The sequence below is a fragment of the Syngnathoides biaculeatus genome, chromosome 7 (assembly GCF_019802595.1).
Source record: "Syngnathoides biaculeatus isolate LvHL_M chromosome 7, ASM1980259v1, whole genome shotgun sequence".
Classification (NCBI taxonomy): domain Eukaryota; kingdom Metazoa; phylum Chordata; class Actinopteri; order Syngnathiformes; family Syngnathidae; genus Syngnathoides; species Syngnathoides biaculeatus.
The window spans coordinates 4,385,187-4,406,408 of record NC_084646.1 but is presented as its reverse complement, the minus strand read 5'-3'; the positions used below and the strand labels follow the sequence as shown (position 1 = coordinate 4,406,408).

At 41.4% G+C, this 21,222-nt stretch overlaps 2 protein-coding genes across 7 annotated transcripts in view; both read left to right on the top strand.

The window, feature by feature from the left end:
- The window catches only part of eps15 (epidermal growth factor receptor pathway substrate 15), a 35,007-nt gene extending 30,497 nt beyond the window's left edge, over positions 1–4,510 (top strand). For 2 of the 3 annotated variants that reach the window (XM_061824259.1, XM_061824257.1), the window contains exon 25: positions 3,481–4,509. In XM_061824259.1, coding sequence (XP_061680243.1) covers positions 3,481–3,621 — 141 coding nt within the window. In that variant the 3' untranslated portion in view covers positions 3,622–4,509. Of the gene's footprint in view, positions 1–3,480 lie in introns of all 3 variants that reach the window. The other variant, XM_061824260.1, reaches the window with a different exon arrangement.
- A 3,708-nt stretch (positions 4,511–8,218) lies between these two features.
- Positions 8,219–21,222, top strand: part of ttc39a (tetratricopeptide repeat domain 39A) — a 30,297-nt gene continuing 17,293 nt past the window's right edge. Inside the window, exons 1-4 of one of the 4 annotated variants that reach the window (XM_061825772.1) lie at positions 8,219–8,235; positions 9,757–9,950; positions 12,751–12,801; positions 13,926–13,979. In XM_061825772.1, the coding sequence (XP_061681756.1) occupies positions 9,901–9,950; positions 12,751–12,801; positions 13,926–13,979 (155 nt within the window). In that variant the 5' untranslated portion in view covers positions 8,219–8,235; positions 9,757–9,900. Of the gene's footprint in view, positions 8,236–9,694; positions 9,951–12,590; positions 12,695–12,750; positions 12,802–13,925; positions 13,980–16,157; positions 16,277–21,222 lie in introns of those variants that run through there. The other 3 variants (XM_061825775.1, XM_061825773.1, XM_061825774.1) reach the window with 3 other exon arrangements.

Here is a 21,222-nt window from a genome sequence, read left to right as displayed (position 1 = left end):
TAGTTCCTCCCCAAACAGAGATTCAAATTTGTGTAAATAAAGGCCTCCTGACAAATATACATGAAAATAAATGCTGTGTACTCTCTGCAGTTGAGTAAACTTTGCTCAGCATTTCAGTAAATATGGCCTCACAGTTCTGAGGTCCCGGATACGATCCCGGACCCGTCTCTGTGGAGTTTGCATGTTCTCCCCATGCCTGCGTGAGTTTCCTCCGGGCACTCCGGTTTCTTCCCACATCCCAAAAACACGCAACATTAATTGGATACCCTAAATTGCCCCTAGGTGTGATTGTGACTGTGGCTGTTTGTCTCCACGTCCCCTGCGATTGGCTGGCAACCGGTTCAGGGTGTCCCCCGCCTCCTGCCCATTGACACCTGGAATAGGCTCCGGCACACCCTGCGACCCTAGTGAGGATAAGCGGCTAAGAAAATGGATGGTATCATAGCACTTAATCCCACTCCTACACTGATCACGGGTCACAAAAGGCTACGGTGGTTGTTGTTGTTCCTCCTCATCACAATCTTAGATTCGCTTAAGTTGATTTGCATGACTGTGTTTTTATTTATTCTCCATCTGCATCACATGCTGCGGACGTGACGATGCATGTTCTTGTTTTTTGATCTGAATGATGCCCTATCTGTCAAAAAAATGTCCCCTTCCTGCATGCCAAATATATATATATATATATATATATAATATATATATATATATATATATATATATATATATAGATATATATATATATATATATCTCGAGGTACGTCTTTGGGCACACCTGCATAATCAATTGTGAACCGCAACAGTACTTAAACGGTGACGTGCACTTTCAGCTGTTGGTTTTTTTTTTTCCAACAAGAGTCAAATGTACAAATGCAAAATGAAGACACTCGTAAAGAGCATCGAAAGCACACTAACCTGGATATAGTTGTGTGAGAAATGGTCAACCAGACTGGCACCAGGGTTCTGTCAGTCCCTGGACCACGCTCCCTTATCAAGGCACACATCAACGCACATTAAATACACTATAAAACCAGTTAATTTCTTTACATTTTCGTTTTCTTATGTGTTTTGCAATACAGCCCTATTTTTCTTTATTGAAAATGTAACAAAAAAAATATGTACAGTGGTGCCTTGAAACAAGTAACCTAATGAATTTTACAAGATTTAATTTTTTTTCTTTATTTTTAATTTACTTTGATTAGGGTTGGTTGCAAGCAATTGGCATGGTGGATCAGCTGGTAAAGCTTCGGCCTCACACTTCTGAGGTCCCGGGTTGAATCCCGGACTGGGCTGTTTGGAGTTTGCATGTTCTCCCCGTGCCAGTGTGGGTTTTCTCCGGGCACTCCGGTTTCCTCCCGCATTCCAAAAACATGCAATATTAATTGTATACTCTAAATTGCCCCTAGGTGTGATTGTGACTGCGGGCTCCAGCACTCCCCGCGACCCTCGTGAGGATAAGTGGCCAAGAAAATGGATGAATGGATGGTTGCAAGCAAAAATTCCAGCGCTGTCCAGACCATAACTCACTCAACAAGAAGTAGTCGATTGTAAAGGGGAAATAATTATTTCAAATAGGGTTATGCGATTTCAATCCCAATTTAAATTGGCTGTCGAACGAAACATAAAACGGAGAATTACGCAGTGTATAAAAAAACATCACAGAGCCCCACCCTCTCCCCTCCCCTCGTCCATCACAGCCCTCCCTCCATCTTCATGACAATACACAGCCATCGACCAGGTTAACAAATAGAATCGATAGTTAAGTGTTACAATAATTTTTGTCAATGGTTTTCAAACTGGGGGTCATTATGATGGGGAATGGAGGTGGGTGGGGGGGGAGTGTCGGGCTGCCGTGAATGGCCACGAACACTTCTCATTATTAAGTCACATCCAGCTGTTCATGTTTTTGTTAATTCCCAAGGAATAACGCAAGTGGGTGGGGCTTATCCTTGGGTGCAATTTCCACATGCTTGAAGGTGCCACGTTCATCTGTTCAAACAATTATACGCAAGTTTGTACATCATGGGAATGTCCAGCCGTTACAGCGCTCGGGAAGGAGACCGGCTGCGTGTCCCAGAGATGGACCGAAATGTGCGACTCAACCTCAGAACAAAAGCTAAGACCTTGTGAAGATCGTTTTACACAGTGAAATGAGTGCTGCACAGACATGGGCTGGAAGGCCACGCTCTCAGAATGAAGCCAATACTCCTCAAGACATGAAAAAACCCAGATTACAGTTTGCAAAAAGACACAAAGAAAATGATCTTAATTTCTGGAGACATCCCGTGGTCTGATGAAACTAAAGATAAAGTCCAGTGTTCCATCTGGAGGAAAAAGACCTGAGAACACCAAACCAACTGTGAAACATGGCGGCGGCCATATTATCTTGTGGGGCTGCTTTGCTATAGCAGGAACTGGAGCGCTTCATGAAATAGATGGCATCTTGAAGAAAGGATATTACATGGAAATATTATCAAAATATCCACCAGGGAGCTAAAACCTGGGCCCAAATGGGTCTTCCAAATGGACCATGACCCTAAGCATACTGCCAAAATGGTTCAAAAGTGGCTTGAGGGATAAGAAAGTCTTAGAGCGGCCATCAGAAAGGCATGAACTGAATCCCATCGAAATTTTGTGGCCAGATCTGAAAAAAGGGGTGTGTGAGGAAGGCAACCGACAAACCTGACTCAGTTCCATCGGTTCTATCAGGAGGATTGGGACAGGATTCCGGCAGGGTACTGTCAGAAGCTTGTGGAAGGTTACCCAAAACGTTTGACCCACGTCATGCAATTGAAAAGAAATGCTTCTTGATGCTCAGGAAATGTAAACTTTTGACCTCGAAGAAGAAAATATAAAATTCTTTAATAAAACCTCTTTATTATTGTGGCATTTTCCAAAATGTAATAATTCTGGTGATCCCGACTTACCTGAAACAGGAGAGGTTTACTCTGATATGCATTAAAACCGAGACAAAAAATGAACTTTTTTTTTTGCACTGTGTATGTAAAGTTCTGGCTAGGGTTTCATCTGATTAATATCACCTGATTTATTATTAATAGCAATTAATCACAGGTGAAGAGTCACCGCTGGTACACACAGTTGTCTTTGGTGTGGGCAGCGTGGGATCGATTCCCGGTCAGTGATGGTAGTCGATATCTGCCCTGCGACCGGTTCAGGGTGTAGTCCGCCTTTCGTCCGAAGCTACCTTGGATAAGCTCCAGCTTTTCTTGCAACCCTTGTGAGGATAAGCAGCTTGGATAATGACATGACATGACTAATCACAGGTGGCAAATACAACACAGTTGGGTTTATTTTTATAAGTCTCATTGAGCTGACTTTTGAAGCAAAATTTGAATGCTTAAAGACTAATTGGTCCTAAAAAAAAAAAAAAAAAAAATGTATTTGACGGGTTTTCATCTTTTGGTAATTCTATTAACTATATTTTCCTTTGTGTGTGTGTGTGTGTGTGTGCACGTCAAGTACCCAACGGAAGAAGACATGATCGAATGGGCAAAGCGCGAGAGCGAGCGCGAGGAGAAAGAACGTCTGGCCAGGCTCACCCAGCAGGAACAAGAAGACCTGGAGTTGGCCATCGCTCTCAGCAAGTCTGAACTCTCCTGAGGGGCTTCCTCCCCCCCCCCAAGTCCACCACAGCCCACCCAAAACCACCCCCCCCACCTCCCAAGACCGGCACAGCCGCCGCCGCCACCGCACGTGGCCTGTTTAAGCACCAAAACGTTGCGGGGACCCCGTTGGACTAAATAGCGCAATGTTGTTCCTCAAGACGAGACAGTTTTATCCATCCTGAGATGATGAACAGGGAAAATAATGATTTTCGACATTCATGTCCTTTTGTGACCTACTCCGGAATATAACTTATTCTAAACCTGCACTCAGTTTATAGTGCTTTATCCACTAACCTAACCCACTACAGTCCAATTCAGACCAGATGTTGCTTGTTTTGTTTTTTTCTGCAAGATATTAACCGGTAAAATGCCCAAAAAGTCATCCAACTGGAATGGAAGTCATTTTTTTTCTCCAACCCCAAACCGGATGACGACAAGCAGATGCGCGGTGCATGGAAGTTCCGGCTGAAAGAGAGTTTAATAATCAAAGCGAGCATGGTTTACCGGAGGGAAGCATGAATGCAACTGCATCCGAATAACGATGGTTATGAAATAAGCATTAAGATTCAATGCGAGTCTCTTTATATTTACTGATGTAAACTAAAGTGTAACATTTAAGTATACAATTATATAATTGTTGGCATCTTTAAAAAAAAAAAAAAAAAACTGTCATAACTTGAATTTCCATTTGTTCCTTTTTTTTTTTTCTTTTAAGAAATCAGTCAAGGGTGCACCTTCAAAGATCGGGTCCTGCTCTTGAAGCCCCTCTGGGTCTCTTTCTTGAAAAGTGACGGCAGACTCCACTTGAACGCTGCTTTCCTAACTTTGTACAGCGAAATGGAACAAATAAACGGCATAATCGCACACGGCTGTCACGGGTTCATTCGCAAACGGATTGGTGTGACGTCTCCGACCTCCCCGCCGCCGCAACAGCCCCGACCAGGTGGCAACAGATGTGCGAATGTATGTGGCGCATGGCTCAGTTGGTAAACCGTTGGCCTCACAGTTCTGAGGTACTGGGTTCAATCCCGGACCGGGCTGTTTGGAGTTTGCATGTTCTCCCCGTGCCACTCTAAATTGTCCCTAGGTGTGATTGTGAGTGCGGCTGTTTGTCTCGATAGGCCCTGCGATTGGCTGGCGACCAGTTCAGGGTGTACCCCGCCTCCTGCCTGTTGAGAGCTGGGATAGGCTCCGGCGACCCTCGTGAGGATAAGCGGCAAAGAAAATGGATGGATGAACATGTTTATTCATGCCAAATTGGGACAAATCTGCTCTTAAGACCCATCAGACCCAAGGACAATTTTATAGGACACCCGTACAAGATTTAAGATTGCCTGGTTTGATGTGGTTGGTTGGGAACGGGCAAAATTGGGGGGGCAGCCAACCTTCTTTATATCCTGATTAAGTCTGACAGTAAATTCTAACTTAGAGTGGCAATAAACATCTCAAAGTTTCTTTGTGAAGAATTGCTCATCTGCCATGTTTTCCTTGTGGAAGCATCACCAGACGGCTGTATTACATGAATCAATTGTTGTGTAGATTTGTATGGGTTGCTCCCCCCGTGCCCCTCTGCATCCATCGAGCAATGGGCCTTTCCGACCTGTCAATCACTCGTACAATAATAGCCAATCAGATAGCCGCGTTGTCTTAACCCCCGTCTTGATAAGCCGCTCTCGCCGCATTGTCCCACAAGCAATGCTGGTTGTCAGTAGCGTGCGCTTGGAAAAGTTCATGTTACGAACAAAATGGTTCGTAACATTAACGTGCAATTCTGATGAAAGATATCCTGCTAGGTTCCGAGGAGCCCGGTTGATTCATTTTCCAAAGCCTAAAACACAGTTGAGGAAGTGTCTACGATGATTGAAGGCTCGCGGAAGAGCGCACGTACAACCAAATGTGGACAATATCAACAAACGCAAGGCTGTATGTTCGAAGGTAAGTGAGGGAGAAGTCTCTTCTCTGAGTTTGATTGAATTATTATCAGTGCTTTATACACTGCAGGAGAACAACTTTCACTTTGTTAGTGTATCACTGAGCCGCTGAATGAAGTGTGCCATGTTTTATGTTGTAAATGTTCAATGCCATGCAAGAGAAATGTCTATTTGCCTATTTTTTAAGACAGAGCACTGGCTTCGATTACGAGCCAAGTCAAATGAATACACCCACTCACTTCTAAAGACTACAATGATATTGTTCGTGATCTTTCCAAGTAAAAAGTACTCACCCTGCTTTACACGCGCAGTACGATTCCACAATTTTATCCTGTTGGATTTCAATATGAAGTTTGTGAGGCGTCAAACTTTTTTGCATCCATCGCCAATGTTTTGCTGTAACTCTGACATTGCGTCATGTTCTGTCCAAAATCATAATTCTGTGTACATATCCTTGCGAGAAATAGTTGAAACCTCTCTGTGGAACCCTCTTGCACAAGTCTTGACGCATTTGGCAAAAAAATACTGCAATATTATCTGGAATACACGACAGAGAATCGACTTCAAACATGTTATGTTCAGTCGCCATTTTGGAAGGTTGTGGGACATGGCAACTGTCGCTAAGGGGGGTGGCTGAAAATCGCCATTCGGAAAGGTCCATTATGTGAAACTAATGATAATCTCTCCGATCTTTCGGTTTTGATATGTTTTGCATCCAAAACCACCAATCAACCAAGTCGGCTGCAATTCTCGTCGGACCAATCAATGGATGAGAGCGCGGATAGCTGCGCCCTTGTGTGAGCTTTTTTAAAAATAAATGCCTTATGTCAAATGAAATGGCCAGCACTCTCTGCATTTGAGTAACTAAACCTAACCAGGTTCCCTTCTGCCTCTCCACACTATTCGGAAAAAGTACAGTAAAAATAAATTGCTGAGAATTAGGAATGAACAGTATTCACGATTAGTCAGATGTTAATATTTTGAATGATTTGTTTTTCGACGATCGTTTCCAACGCAAGAAGGGCAAAGCGAAGCCGGCAGCTTCCTCTTCTGTCTTTCCCCTCTCGCTATTTCTAGCCCGATAGAATACTTTGTAATTTCCTCTTGACATGTGGTGACTCCCCGCTGTAGCTCGCTTGTGATTTTCATCAGTAGGGCAGCGCACGAATCGGGCGTTTCACACCCGAATTGATATAAACTGTTTACAGACCACTGATGTTTATAGGGATGCTTACAAATGATATTTTCTGAGACTATGTAAAGCACTAAAACAACAAAGGCTTGGTATTGCAATAGCTGTTTTGAATGTTTAACAACGTTTGGGTGTACTTGCCAGGAATCCCTGCTAAAACCTGTTGCAGTATTCCAGTCTCAAAGAGATCAAGGCACGGACAAGCTTCTCAGGATCTGGCAGGGTTAAGGTCGGACGGAGCACTGAAATTTTTCCAGAGATGGCGAAATGAAGTCTTAAATGGTAGCGCTTCATATGAGGATGAACCGAACTCACAGTTTTGTGCCTGAGGAGGGGAGAGGGAAATATGAAATATGGTTGACGACATACATAGTGTTCAAAATAATGGCAGTCCGATGTGGCTAACCAGATGAATCTACGTTTTCAGTACATTTTTTTTTTTTTTATTATTGCTACACCTCAAACAAGTTACCAGCTGGTGCAGTAGATTCTCAGAAAACCAGCAAGACCCAATTGCACAACCTTAAGAGCGTGTACTCGTATATCATGGATGCTCGGTCATGTACGTTTTCTGAGAATCTACTGCTCCACCTTGTATGACATGCAGCAATAAAAAAAATATATATATATATACTGAAAACGTGGATTAATGTGGTAAATTACATTGGACTGCTGTTATTTTGAAGATCACTCTACCTGTTCTAGGGTCCCAATGAAAAGGGTCTCAGTTTTATTGCTCCCCGGCGGCTGGAGGAAGTTTCTGTTCATCCTAATTGTATCACCTGGAGAAAGCTCGTAAGGCTTAGGTGTCAAACTCAAGGCCCGGGGGCCAGATTCGTCCCGCCACATGATTTTATGCGGCCCGTGGAGCCAAAGCTAGTGTCAATTTTCATGATTCTTGCAAAATGTGTACCAAATTTTCAAAATGTCATCATAAGTGATGAATTCGAGATGCTACAAACACACATTGCCCTTGATTTCTGATTCCAACATTAGTTCATAAATTGATGACGTAAATATGACGAGACGATTAAATCTTTTTATTGTTTCTCAATCACAACAGCCCTCTGAGGGAAGCCGGAAGTACAATGCGGCCCGCGAGAAAAATGAGTTTGACACAACTGTCGTAAGGAATGATGTTGCAGAGGGTTTCTTGCTGTAGTTTTGTGTTAGTGGCGTAACAATTGAAAGAGATCTCATGTCTGCTGATGAATCGGGCCAAGGATTGACCCCTGGTGGACACCATGGGTGACAGGGACAACCTGGACTTCCAAACCTGTTACGCTGCTATAGGCTGAATGAAACCCCGTCTGAAAATGTTCAATTTCAATTTAAATTCAATTAGAATTTTTGTTATGTTTTAGATTATTTTGAAGCTGAGAGGCAACAGCTCTGATGCTTGAAATAGACTTGGGGTTTGAGAGGGACTCTGGAGCCGATGTGGACTTCTGAAGAAGGGGGCAAGTGACCACAAACTTGAGAGGAGGTGCGACGTTGCCAAATTGAAATGACAAATTTATACTATAGATATTAAAAAGTGGCTTCAGAAGAACGGCTTCTTTGAGTTGTCAATGATTTAATGGAATCATGTGAAATAAAAGTTTGACCGGGCCTCGTTCAGACACGTGAGGTAGGTTCTCTGATCCTCCTGAAAGTCCAGTTTTTGAACTGGTTCGGACAGCACTCCGTGAACTGTGAACTGTGAGCCTCGGGTCAGAGCATTTAAAAGTTAGTTTCCGTGTCTCAACAGGGACACAAGGTCAAAAATACTGCTTACGGGTGTACGGTGGTCCTTTGAGGTTCCAGTTTTGCAAGATATGAGCCGTCTTCTGTCCTGTTTTGCTTTGACTTGCAAGGGCAAACTTAAGACACGAGTGCTGGTCGTGAATTTACTTTTATTTTGCTTTACTTACTTTTATTACTACTTTCAAAACCCTTTTTGATTCAGATTCTGTGCAAAGTTTATTAGGTAAATAAAATGTGCAAAGTTTATTAGGTAAATAAAAATCCTAATAAGATTTTTGTTTGTAAACAATAGAATGCTAACAGATCAGTATATTTTTAATACATTGTGATTATTTTATCAAAGCACATCAAATTATCATCCAAGAAAATAATGAAAAAAATGTACAATTTTTTTATTGAAATGTCTCCTTTCTGCAGAGATTTTTTTATTTTTTTTTAAACTATCATAATTATTATATATTGAATATAAAACATTTTTTCTTTCTTTTTGACAGGTGCTGGATGCAAGAATTAAAATGTTGCTTTAATATCCATGCATCCATTTTCTTAACCGCTTATCCTCACAAGGGTCACATGGTTACTTTAATAAAGAGTAATGAATAAATTTCCATTTTTTTTTTTAACTTCAAGGAACTCGGTGCTGGCGGCACGGTGGGGCAGCTGGTAAAGCGTTGGCCTCACAGTTCTGAGGTCCCGGTTTCAATCCCAGACCCGCCTGTGTGGAGTTAGCATGTTCGCCCCGTGCCTGCGTGGTTTTTCTCTGAGCACTCCGGTTTCCTCCCTCATCCCAAAAACATGAAATATTAGTTGGACACTCGAAATTGCCCCTTGGTGTAATTGTGAGTGCAGCTGTTTGTCTCCATGTGCCCCGCGATTGGCTGGCAACCAGTTCAGGGTCTAACCCGCCTCCTGCCCGTTGACAGCTGGGATAGGCTCCGGCACTCCCCGTGACCCTCGTGAGGATAAGCAGCTAAGAAAATGGATGGATATAAAAGCAACATTTTAATTTTTGCATCAAACACCTGTCAAATCAAAAGAAAAAAAAAAGCTTTATATTTAATATATAATAATTATGGTAGTTTTTAAAAATGTAAAAAAAAAAATCTTCAGAATGGAGACATTTTTATTTAAATAAATACAATATAATATAATTAATATTATTACTACAATCTAATCAATAATATCTGTCGCAATTTGGAACTGGAACGAGCCTTCCTCCACTTTTTGCCAAAGCACACTCATCTTTTTTCACGTCACGCAGGAGGAGGCGCGGGCAGGCGGCCGTACCTCCTCCCTCGGTCCCGGCCGCTTACCTTTTCGTCCCTCTCCGCCTCACGACCGTGGGAGCCGTCCGAGCCTTCTGCTGGTTCCGGAAAGAAGAAGCGACCCCGTGCCCCGCTGTGGAATGAGTTTTATGAAGTGGAGACGCAGTGTGAAGGCAGACGACAGCAGCAAGTGAGTCGTGGGGGTGGCCATTATCGCCAATCATGTCGCTCTTTTAAGATGGTAGCCGGGTTCTTGATATACTTCACTTCAAAGTACGTCCGTGTTAGGTTGTTCCGGTGCCGTGTGGAACAACTCAGGGAACTCGTTCGGTGTGTTGCCGGCGTCGACAGCCTGTCGGACGACATTGCACCGCCTGATGTGGTCAAGCACGCTTGTTAGCTACATTGTTCGAAATCGCACACAACTTCAACATTAGCATATATAGCATCACTATATGTTTTTTTTTTTTTTCATTATTCTGGGAATTGCCAGGAATTCCACAGTCATATATGTTTTTTTTTTTGTGTGTGGCTTTTTTATTGTCTCACACTCCACTTCGAGGTACAAGTACACAAATGTGTGTACTGGTTTAACTCCTGCGCTGAAATAAAAAGTGTATTGCACGTATTATTTTTCAAAACGATTTGTCCTGTCAATTACAAACGACACTCGTTTTGAAAACCCGACACAACAAAATATGTGGGGGCAGAGGTAATTTCAATATAATCCCTTTTAGGGTGCTTATCTCTTGACTCGGCCATTTTGGCTGTTTTTGTTCATTTTAACGCAATTTTGTCACCACATTTCTGAAACAAACACTGTTTTTATGAAAGTGTGACGAAACCATCAAATCAGATTTTTTTAAATTTTCTTATCTACATTATCATCCATCCATCCATTTTCTTTGCCGCTTATCCTCACAAGGGCGACGGGGAGTGCTGGAGCCTATCCCAGCTGTCAATGGGCAGGAGGCGGGGCACACCCTGAACTGGTTGCCAGCCAATCGCAGGGCACATCGAGACAGACAGCCACACTCACAATCACACCTTGGGGCAATTTAGAGTGTCCAATTAATGTTGCATGTTTTTGGGATGTGGGAGGAAACCGGAGTGCCCGGAGAAAACCAACGCAGGAACATGGAGAACATGAAAACTCCACACAGGTGTGTCCGGTATCGAACCCGGGTACTCAGAGCTGTGAGGCCAACACTTTACCAGCTGCTCCACCGTACCGCCTCTGCATTATCACTTCAATACAAAAGAATGTAGACAACAAAATTAGTTCAAATTAGTTTGTACATATACTTTTTTAATTTTATAAATTGTAAATAGCACCACCCAATGTGAGTTTCAATCGGTGTAAGACCCCGAAAACGGTACTTAAAATGACTGCGGAATAGTTCACTAGAAGAGGGACTCTATTAAAATGTAATCTAATATGCAGTTTAGTAATTAATCTAACATAATCAAATACAAATATTAGACATAGTTGAAATGAATTTTGGTGGCTGACAAGACGCACTTCAAGTGCAAATATTTATTATCCCTCCAGTTATTACATACAGATTGTTTTTTTTTTTTAATCCTCAAGCGCAATTATAAGAGTTTGATTTCAATCAAGGTTCTTTAACACATTAATTCAAGTTGGCAATATTCCAGCCCCCCCCCCCCAACGTGAGTCTTAAAAGCAGAACAAAGTATGCTTCATACGGTATTACAGCTGCAATTAATAATTATTTTAATAAGCCATTTTTTTCAGTTAATTATTTATTTGATTCATTGATTAATCAGATTTAAAATCACATTTAAATATCCATCTTTTGTTAAAAACGACAAGTTGTCGAGAAGATTCACAGATAAATGGATTATTGTTCAGTTATTATGCAGTCATAGTAACATGCAAAAGTAAAAATGTTAATAGAGTTTTTGTTCAGTTAATTATTTATCTGATGAATTGATGAATCACATTTAAAATCACATTTAAATGTCCATCTTTTGTTAAAAACGACAAGTTGTCGAGAAGATTCACAGATAAATGGATTATTGTTCAGTTATTATGCAGTCATAGTAACATGCAAAAGTAAAAATGTTAATAAAAGAGTTTTTTTCAGTTAATTATTTATCTGATGAATTGATGAATCACATTTAAAATCACATTTAAATGTCCATCTTTTTTTAAAAATGACAAGTTGTAGAGAAAATTCGCAGAAAATTTGATTGTTCAATTATCTTGCAGTCATAGTAACATGTAAAAGTAAAAATGTTAAAAGAGAATTTTTTCAGTTATTTATTTGATTAATTGATATATCAGATTTAAAATCACATTGAAATATCCATCTTTTGTTAAAAACGACATCAAGTTGTCGAGAAAATCCACAGAAAAATTTATTATTGTTCAGTTATTATGCAGTCATAGTAACATGCAAAAGTAAAAATGTTAATAAAAGACAATAATAGCAAATTTCTTTGGTTGGTGAGAGAAAGCAGACTTCTGTATTACTATAATAAATATAATTATCAATATTTAGGTTGGGAGGCTGCAATTGGGAGGATTTGGACAATTTTAAGTGAAACAAGTTCTCTCAACGATAGTTGCCGATTCATCGTTGCACCTCTCTATGAAATATTACAATTTGAAATGATATTTTGGAGAACGTCATGAGTATTCCAATTCCTTCTTAAAATATAAAAAGGACCCAGCCGAACTCGATTTGATTCATCGTTTTAAGTGCCTTAAATTTGTCAACGTGGGCCATCGTCACATTCGTTGGACTGTCGCGATCGTCTCTCGGGCGCCGTCAAATGAGGTTGACCTTTCACCTCTTCACAGGGATGTCTCGAAGGGACAAGATGACCCCGATGGCCCGGACTCCCCGAGCAGATACCTTCCGTCGAGTGCCCCCCGGGGCTTTTGACGTCTTAGCTGCAGAAAAAGCAAGTGCCGCGGAACTGTGTAGTAACGTAGTTGCCGTTTATGTGTTTTGTTGTAGGCTGTCAGTCGTGAACACTCCGGCATTGGATCCGATCATCGGTGACTTCAAGTCAGTGCATTTCACAATATTTAGCTCATTCCAGTACGTTTACACTCCACGTTTGACCCTTTCAATACTGGATGCTAAAGCAACAATTTGTGATGTTTTTAGCTAAAAGCTCCAGATTTCAAAGGATCATGAGGTCCACTGCCATATTCCTGTCTGTCATTACAAAGATGACAAATTTTTTAGTGGTTTCAGATATTTATGGAGCAGCCAAATCGCTTCATGTTGCACTAGTACCAATGGCGGACCAAACCAAAGTTCTTTATCTCACATAAAAATTCTCTTGCAATGGAGTCAATGTTTTTAAAACTCAAATATGGGAAATTCTACCTATGATACCATATTTAAAATGCAGATAAAACTACTTACCGGTATTAAATGTGCTTTCAGAAGGTACGATGCGTTTTTCAATTTACTTTATTTAGTTATGATGAGGCGGCACGGTGGTGCAGCTGGTAAAACATTATTGGCCTCCCAGTTCTGAGGTCCTGGGTTCTATCAGGAACCCGCCTGTGTGGAGTTTGCATGTTCTCCTCGTGCCTGCGTTTGTTTCCTTCGGGCACTCCGGTTTCCACCCACATTCCAAAAACATGTATCAATAATTGGACACTCTAAATTGCCCCTAGGTGTGATTGTGAATGCGGCTGTTTGTCTGAATGTACCCTGCGATTGCCTGGCAACAGGTTCAGGGTGCTCCCCACCTCCTGCCCGTTGACAGCTGGGATAGGCTCCAGCACTCTCCGCGACCCTCGTGAGGATGAGCGGCGAAGAAAATGGACGGATTAATGGATACTCGTGACTTGCAGTTCCTGATATTGGTGAACCTGCTCAGTTTATGCTGCGCTAGTGTTAGCATCTGTGCTAATATTTTTTTGTGACTTCACAAACACATTTACGACACTCCCATTAAAAAAAAAAAATGTCTCATCCCGAATCCAGTAACTCCTTAATGTGACTTTATTCAAGAAGACTTTTGTGAAGCTCACAGGCCTTTATCTCATCAGAAATGTGAGACTCCACCGGCTAAACGTGTCCCACGATCGTGTTCCTCGAACAATTGCGCTCCGCTCGGATGGATCGCATCCCATGAGATAATCTTCTTGCTCTATTGTTGTTTGTTTCTTTAGGTTGCAGTTAGACAACGACAAAGATGCCCCGGAACAAGCGAATCCGTCTAACGGGTAAGACCTGAGAGTGGGCGTCACTCTGTCGCCATGGCGGCACTTTGACGACACGCCTGGGAATTACAATGACTTGTGACAAACCGACGTCAGCAGAAGGTGTGCGGCATTGCTGTAGCTCCAGTCTGTTGTGTCAATAATGTAAATTATGACGTGGCAATGGTTTTGTTTGGTCGTGTTTTTGCAAAGCCGTGAAACCTGTGCAGTGTTGTAGACCCTCACAAGTACTACAGTACTATCGTTACTAGTCTCCTCCTTTGTACTTGATTTTACCCTGAATAATGTGACCTAAAAATTGATTGAAATTATGAAACCCATCCAAATTTCTGTAACTTCATTCTTCTGTTTTCTATAGCTCTTTTCCTCATTATGGTAGTACAGTTATGCTTCGGTTGTCGACCACAATCCGTTCCAGAAAATGCTTCGAAAAGTGAATTGTTCAAAAACCAAATCAGTGTTTCCCATTACAATGAATGGAAAAAGGAATAATGCGATCCAAACCTAAAAAATTTGGCTTTTTAAAGATAATAAACTGCACAGTAGAAATACATGAATAGTTTAAATACTTTATATAATGAAATTATTTAAAAAATATATATATTTTTTGCATAAAATGTATGCTTTAGTAGTAGAGTACGCAAGGCTGGGAGTGCATTGCTGTATCTGTAGCGACTTGGCCCCCAGCCTTGTAAACTTTTTTTTTTATTAAAAAAAGTGTAGAATAACTTTAAACAAACAATAATGAGGGGGGGAAGGTTTTTTTGTTATTTTTTTACAAAAAGTAACAAAAACATTTGTAACTCGAGTTAACAAACAACAAAAATGCAGAAATGCTTCAACAACCGTACGTAGCATATGTCTTCGGGTGCGGTGGCTTGCCCCATTATAACAAAAAACATATACAATGTCATTTGTTACTGCCGTCTTTTAAGAACATTTCAGAAGTGGGTCATCACAACATCATTAAAATTTTGGAGCGCTCTGCTACATTCAGATTTATCGGGATGATGACGTTCAACGAAATTATGGATTTTGTTCCACTCGGCACAGATGGCTTTCATGTCAGCACTTGGGACAAAAGCAGTCACTACCAGGACACGTCTGTGTACAGAGGCTGCGTTATACAGAATAACAAAAGTGCGCTGATTGCGCCACGCGCGTTGTGTCATTTTTGGGTTTTTTTTTTCGGGTGGCGTTCGAATTGACAATAACAAAACGCGTCGTGGGTGGGTCAGCTGCTTGCGCTGGGAGCATTATGTTATTTGCCGTTTTTTTCAGCCGCGTGGGAATTCACAACAAAGCGCGTCGTGGGTCCACTGATCTGGCCGCGCGCAAAATGTTATTTCCGGGTGTTTGAGTACCGATTTTCGTCTGAAAACAGAAGCAAAAAAAAAATCTCGAAATTTTCGTTCGAAAACGGGGACGTCCAAAAACCGAGGCTTTACTGGATGTATGTTCATGCCAGTTGAAAATGTAAAAACATTACTTTAAAATTGGGGGGGTGGGGGGGGGGTGCCAGTTTTGAACAAATCGCTGGTTCCCCAACGAACCACGAAAAAATGTTTTTACTGTATTGTAACTTGGCAGCAGTGAAGTTATGCACATCTGCCTCACTGATCTATCAGGTTGGCTATTATTGTACGAGTGATTGACTGGTCGGAAAGGTCCATCGAGGGGAAGCCCTGTAGATAATGGATGGATGTGTTGTAATTTTTTTATGAACACCAAATTGAAGATATCCTGCACTGAATGTTGGGACTCTAAAACTGCTTTTTTTCCACATTCTGTATAACAAGTAGCAACAAGTCTTACCTGTAAATGCCCTTTTAAAGTGTTTCAAAAGGACGTCCAACTCTCGAATTGCCTAATTTCATGAGGCCCAGCCCTGAATTTGGCCTCAGCTAATCGTAGCGAGACTGCAGCGCGTAGCATGAGCTGTATGAAAAATCACATTCTAAAAGCAAAGGTTTGATTTTTAATAATTCAGCTTTGGCCCTTCTGTAGCGTGCATGAGTGCGTTTGACCGAAGGCACAGACAGCATTTGTGTCCCCTTGTGCGATGTGTGCTAGTCATCCCAATCTTATTATCGGCTACTGAGTACTTCCTCCTCCCATCCTTCACCGCCCCCCACCTTCCTCCACCTCCTCCTCCTTCTCCTCCTCTTCCTCGTGCCGCCTCTCTGGTCAGCTGCCCGGCTGCCGCTTCCCTTGGAGAAAGACACAGCGTCCCCTTCCTCATCCACGTTACTTTCCTCGCACACGTGAAAAATGTCAGGAGAACGGCCGCTGTCAAACGGGTAAGAAACGTCCCTTCTACGGCTCGGCGGGACGGCCCGCCTGTTCCTTTCCCGCTACCAACGGGGTTTAACGCGCGTGGTGGAGCTCAGGCATGTGGACAAACTTGCTGGGATTGTTTTTCAAAGGCGCTTCGTGTCGCAGAGCAGCACGCCCAAATCCGGTAATAGCGAGAGCAGCGACGCAAGGTCGATAACGGGATGCTGTCGACATGCCGAGTGTAGCGATGTCACGCACAGGTGTCAACGTGAATCGTTGTTGTACCTCCCAAGTGTTTTTTTTTATGTATTTAAGCGGACTTGCTTTATTGATAATCAGGAAATATTGCAAGAATAGCAGATGTGATGGCTTGCAATGACACATCAGATTTATGTCTGCTGTATGCGTTGTCATTGTTGGACTTTCTCACAATGCAGTAAGAGGATGATGTCTTCTTCCACATGTTGATATTGGACCTGCTTAATCCTCAATTGACATATTGTTTGCCGGCCCAGTTAGTAAATCAGCGTCTCTTAACTAAATACTTGAGTTAGTTTGACTGCTACATACCGGTACTTTTTCCGCTCGAGGAGTAAGCAGTAAGTTCTATTTCCGGTCCATACTTTTCCCCTTTTCCCCATCACTGGTACCCAAATGTGGTGTAATCACATCGGGCCGTATTCTCCCGTTCTTCTGTTTACTCAGCTGACTTGTGCACTGTCAAAGTGCACCGATTCTCTCTCCCGTATCTGACTTCTGACCTCTTGATGTTTGCCTGGCCAATCAAATCTCCGTGATTACGCTTTGCATCCGCTTTAGCAGGACATGCAGGAAACTCCTTGTTTCAACTGCTTTATTGAGTGTTTGCCTCCTTACCTCACAGCAAATAAGGATAATAAATGATTTGACAGCAGCTCATGTGGCAATTTGGAGGGTCAAAAAGTATTTCATTGATTGTTGCTCCCACGTCTTACTTCCAAATAGTATTTCTTTATTTTGATGAGGCCAGCAATGAGCACAAAAGGATTGTTAGGGCTCCACTACAAATGATAATACAAACCCTGCAAGAATGAAATTATAGACTCTTAGAATTATTGTTGATATATTTATTATGGACTTGCGCTGATAGAATACTAAAGGAAGCTGCATTAAAAAAATATATATATATATATATGATAAATAACTAATTTAGATAAAAGACACATTAAGAAGATATGTGCAACATTACAAAAAGACACCTATGTGTGACCAAACAATAAACCCATCCTATAAATAGGCAGCCATTTTGAGCTATGATTTTGTCACATATCTCAAAGAACAGGGATATGAATCCATATAATCAACATTATACAATTTATGGCTTCAATTTTTATTCAAAAAAATTAAAATGATAAATTGTATCATGTTGATTGGGTGAATATGTTTGTAAACACAAAAAACAGGTGCAAATATTACAAATTAGAATATTGTAACTTTTCAATACAAAAAGCCACTTTCATTTTAGAGGTAGGACTACTTCTTTAGTGCATAAACCTGCATTGCTGTGAGCTTGATGAGGTGCCAGATATTAAAAATTTTTATGAGTCATTTTGATATACTGTATATTCAATATTTACTGAAATGACCACATTACCCCAGTAATATTGCAACTTTTTCTCCAAATGTAACTTTATTCTTGTAATAGCAGAACTTATTCTCCTTACATTAAAAGTTTGTCCTGTAATTATACCACTACTACTCATTTATCCCTGTTAAGTTATGATTTCATCCCTTTGTACGTTATCTCGGAATTTAAAGGGGAATTCCACTGGGTTGCAAGAACAATGTATCCAATAAGTCATGTAATATGTACTCTATTTTGACAATGTGATTTTAAATCCTCTCTTATTTAATAGTGTTATGAGAAGATTTTTATCGACAATTCCGAATTTCCAGGGGCACCGCCATTTTCGCGAATCACATGACCTACGTGGGAGGATGTGAGATGTTACGTGGGGTTACAAAGGCTCGATTAGATGGGGCGCCATTTATGCTAAGCGCCGATTTCTCGGATTTATCCTCATTTGATGAAGAAATAGCAGTATCGGTTGATCGGGAAGAAGGAGGAATACTTCCATACACAGCCAGTGGAATTCCCCTTCAACTTTTTCTTCCAGCGTAGCCTTTCGTATACAGGCATTGTCCAACCAACACTTGCCTCTAGAATGCGTCGACGTGAGCACATGACTCCTATGATTACCATCCTCATCAAACAATTAAGGATCCCTCCTACCCTGTGGATGAGGACATTGTCAGCAGCACATAGGAACCCTCATTTATTGTGTTTTTTCCCCCTACTGGTCATATGTTGACCACAGCGGTCACCCGCACGTCATTATCCAGTTCTGCACCGGCGGGTGCTCTCCTGGGCTTGTGTGTGCATGTGTGAGAGTTTCTCTGTATCTTTTAATAGGTAGGAATGTAAAGTGAATGCTGTATATTACTCATCGCTATTACACAAATGAGTTGTTTGTGGTGACAGTGCGTTTTTATTTTTTTTTTCCCCAGTGGTCTGATGTGTCAACTCTGGAGTGAAAGGGTTGACCCCGGTTGAATGTTTTCTCGCTTCCGAGCGTACGTGATCGATGCGGCGCTCTGAAAAGAGCACACAAAGCTGAATGAACACATAGCTGAATGATAAACAAGTGAATCTTATCGAAGCGAAAGTGCAATGATCAAATGCAACCACCAAGTCATCATAAATCAGCTTGATGAAAACAGACAAGACCCGCTTGAGTGTCCTCTGGCCCATTTTGTTTCATGTTGACGATGCTTTCACACTCCGTGAGGAAACGGATTAATAAAAGTCCTATTTGAGGTCATCTTGAGCGCTGTGATTGAATCCAGTGTCAGCGGCAGGATGGAGGATGAGAGCTTGAACTGGCTTCCGCCATACGCTCCTCATGTGAGGGTCATGTGCACGCGGTGACGTGATGATTAACGAGTTTCTTCACTTTCATAAATCGTGTTTGTCCTTATTCACACGCATATTTTGAAAGTTGTTTTTATCACGGGCCACAACGTTGTTATGGTTGCCCGTAGCGGCCTGGTTGCAATGGTGAAATCATGTGCTATTAAAATGATTTGAAATGGCATTTACTATTGCTTTGGTGCCATTTGAAAAACCCAGAAAAGGTTGTTTTTTTTTAATTTTTTTTTAAATATATTGGTAGCCATATTGTGTGCTCGTCAGAATCTGTGCTGCACTGTGTTTGTTTACAGGCTAGACATACAGCTAGAGTTCGAAGTAGTTACACTTTTCGTGCCTTAGCTGATGTGTCCTGGGTGGGAACTCTAATCGCTACCCCACCATAAAATATAATTACCCCTGCTTTTAAATTAACCCATTCGTGGGCAGCGTCCCATTTTTGGGACATCATGATTTTCACGCATTATATCCTTCAGTATATCAAAATATTTAAGTGTTTTAATCTGATTCTGATTCTGGTTTTTGGGACGATCTACTAAAAAAAAACCCTCTCGCCGGCAGGGTCCCATTTTTGGGACGAGATTATAAATTGGTAAAGTTATCATATAAACAAAAAAAAATAAACAAAAAATAAGTGTTATTTCCTTGATTGTTGCCTGTTGGGAGACTTTTATCTCAATAAGGCAAAAAATTGCCACTCTGCCCATGAATGGGTTAATAGCATTTTTAGGGCTTGTTTCCAAAAAAAGTTAAGGCCCCCAAAAGAATGACATGCTTTGGCCCACTGACCTTGAATTTGTGCCTTATCTTGTCTGTGGCGTTGACAAGCATTCTCATGCGGATACTGAGTTTTCCGGTAACTCAGGGATGAGAATTTTCCACGGATTCGCGGAATTCAAAATTTTTTCAGCTGAAAATGCCATTTTTGTGAAACGTGTAAATCCGTTGACAAAATTTTTGGGGGGCGGGGGGTACGGCTTGACGCGGGGCGAGGCTGTGATCAAGACCGGCCGGCAGCATCTATCGACAACGCTCGTCGTGAAATTAGTCCGAGCTGTGATAGCGGAAAACGCCATTGCTATCTGTTTGCATTAAATTTGGTGTTTATAATGACAACATTCCGATTTCCTGCAGCATTTTGTCGGTATTGTCAGTCTGATGTTAATATTTCATATAGAAGCATTCTGTTTACTACGGCATAGTTATCACTTATAGACATACGTACGCATATGTTATCGAGCGCTCTGCACGTTTGCCAGTATGGCGAAAATCTTGGAGTGAAAAGATGATGATCATGCCAGGGAAATTGATAAAAATCACGGGGTAAAAAAAACCTCTTTCACACGGGCATGGCTTGAAAAAAAGTGTAACCGTGCAGATAGGAACGGAAACGGTATCAACATGTTTAACCGAACACATACAAAAAGTGAAGGTTCCCGGCAAAGTGCTGTGCACTCTGTGTTCTGATAGGAGCAAAAAATATCAAGGAAAATATCCAAACCAGGAAACACAGAGGTAAGTTGGACGTAAATTTCTCAAATATTATATAATTGACAACTGTTAATATGATTAGGCCTATCTGTGGCACTGGCCCTGTAGATCACGCATTTTACCGCTCACTTTTGTATTGCAGGATCTCTCTCTCTCATATATATATATCTATATATATATAAAAAATTACTAGTGTGCTTATTTGTGAAGTAAGTTGTAACTTGTAAGTGCAGTAGCCTTTTTGATATAAATTTGACTGTCTACGTTTTTATGTCTGACGTTTGTCAAAATAATTTTGGTTGTTTGGACTATTATTTTAAGTTTTCAAAATATTATGATTGCCCTATATTTACACTGTTAGAAGTTACCAGAGGTAACCATTTAACAGTGTGTTTTATAAAAAAAAATTTGTGCCCAAAGATGGCCGGACCACACCTTTGAACCCCAACAACCCACTCCCTCCCAACCCCCACCCCGCGACCCCAAAAGAAAGCAGACATTTTCAGCGTT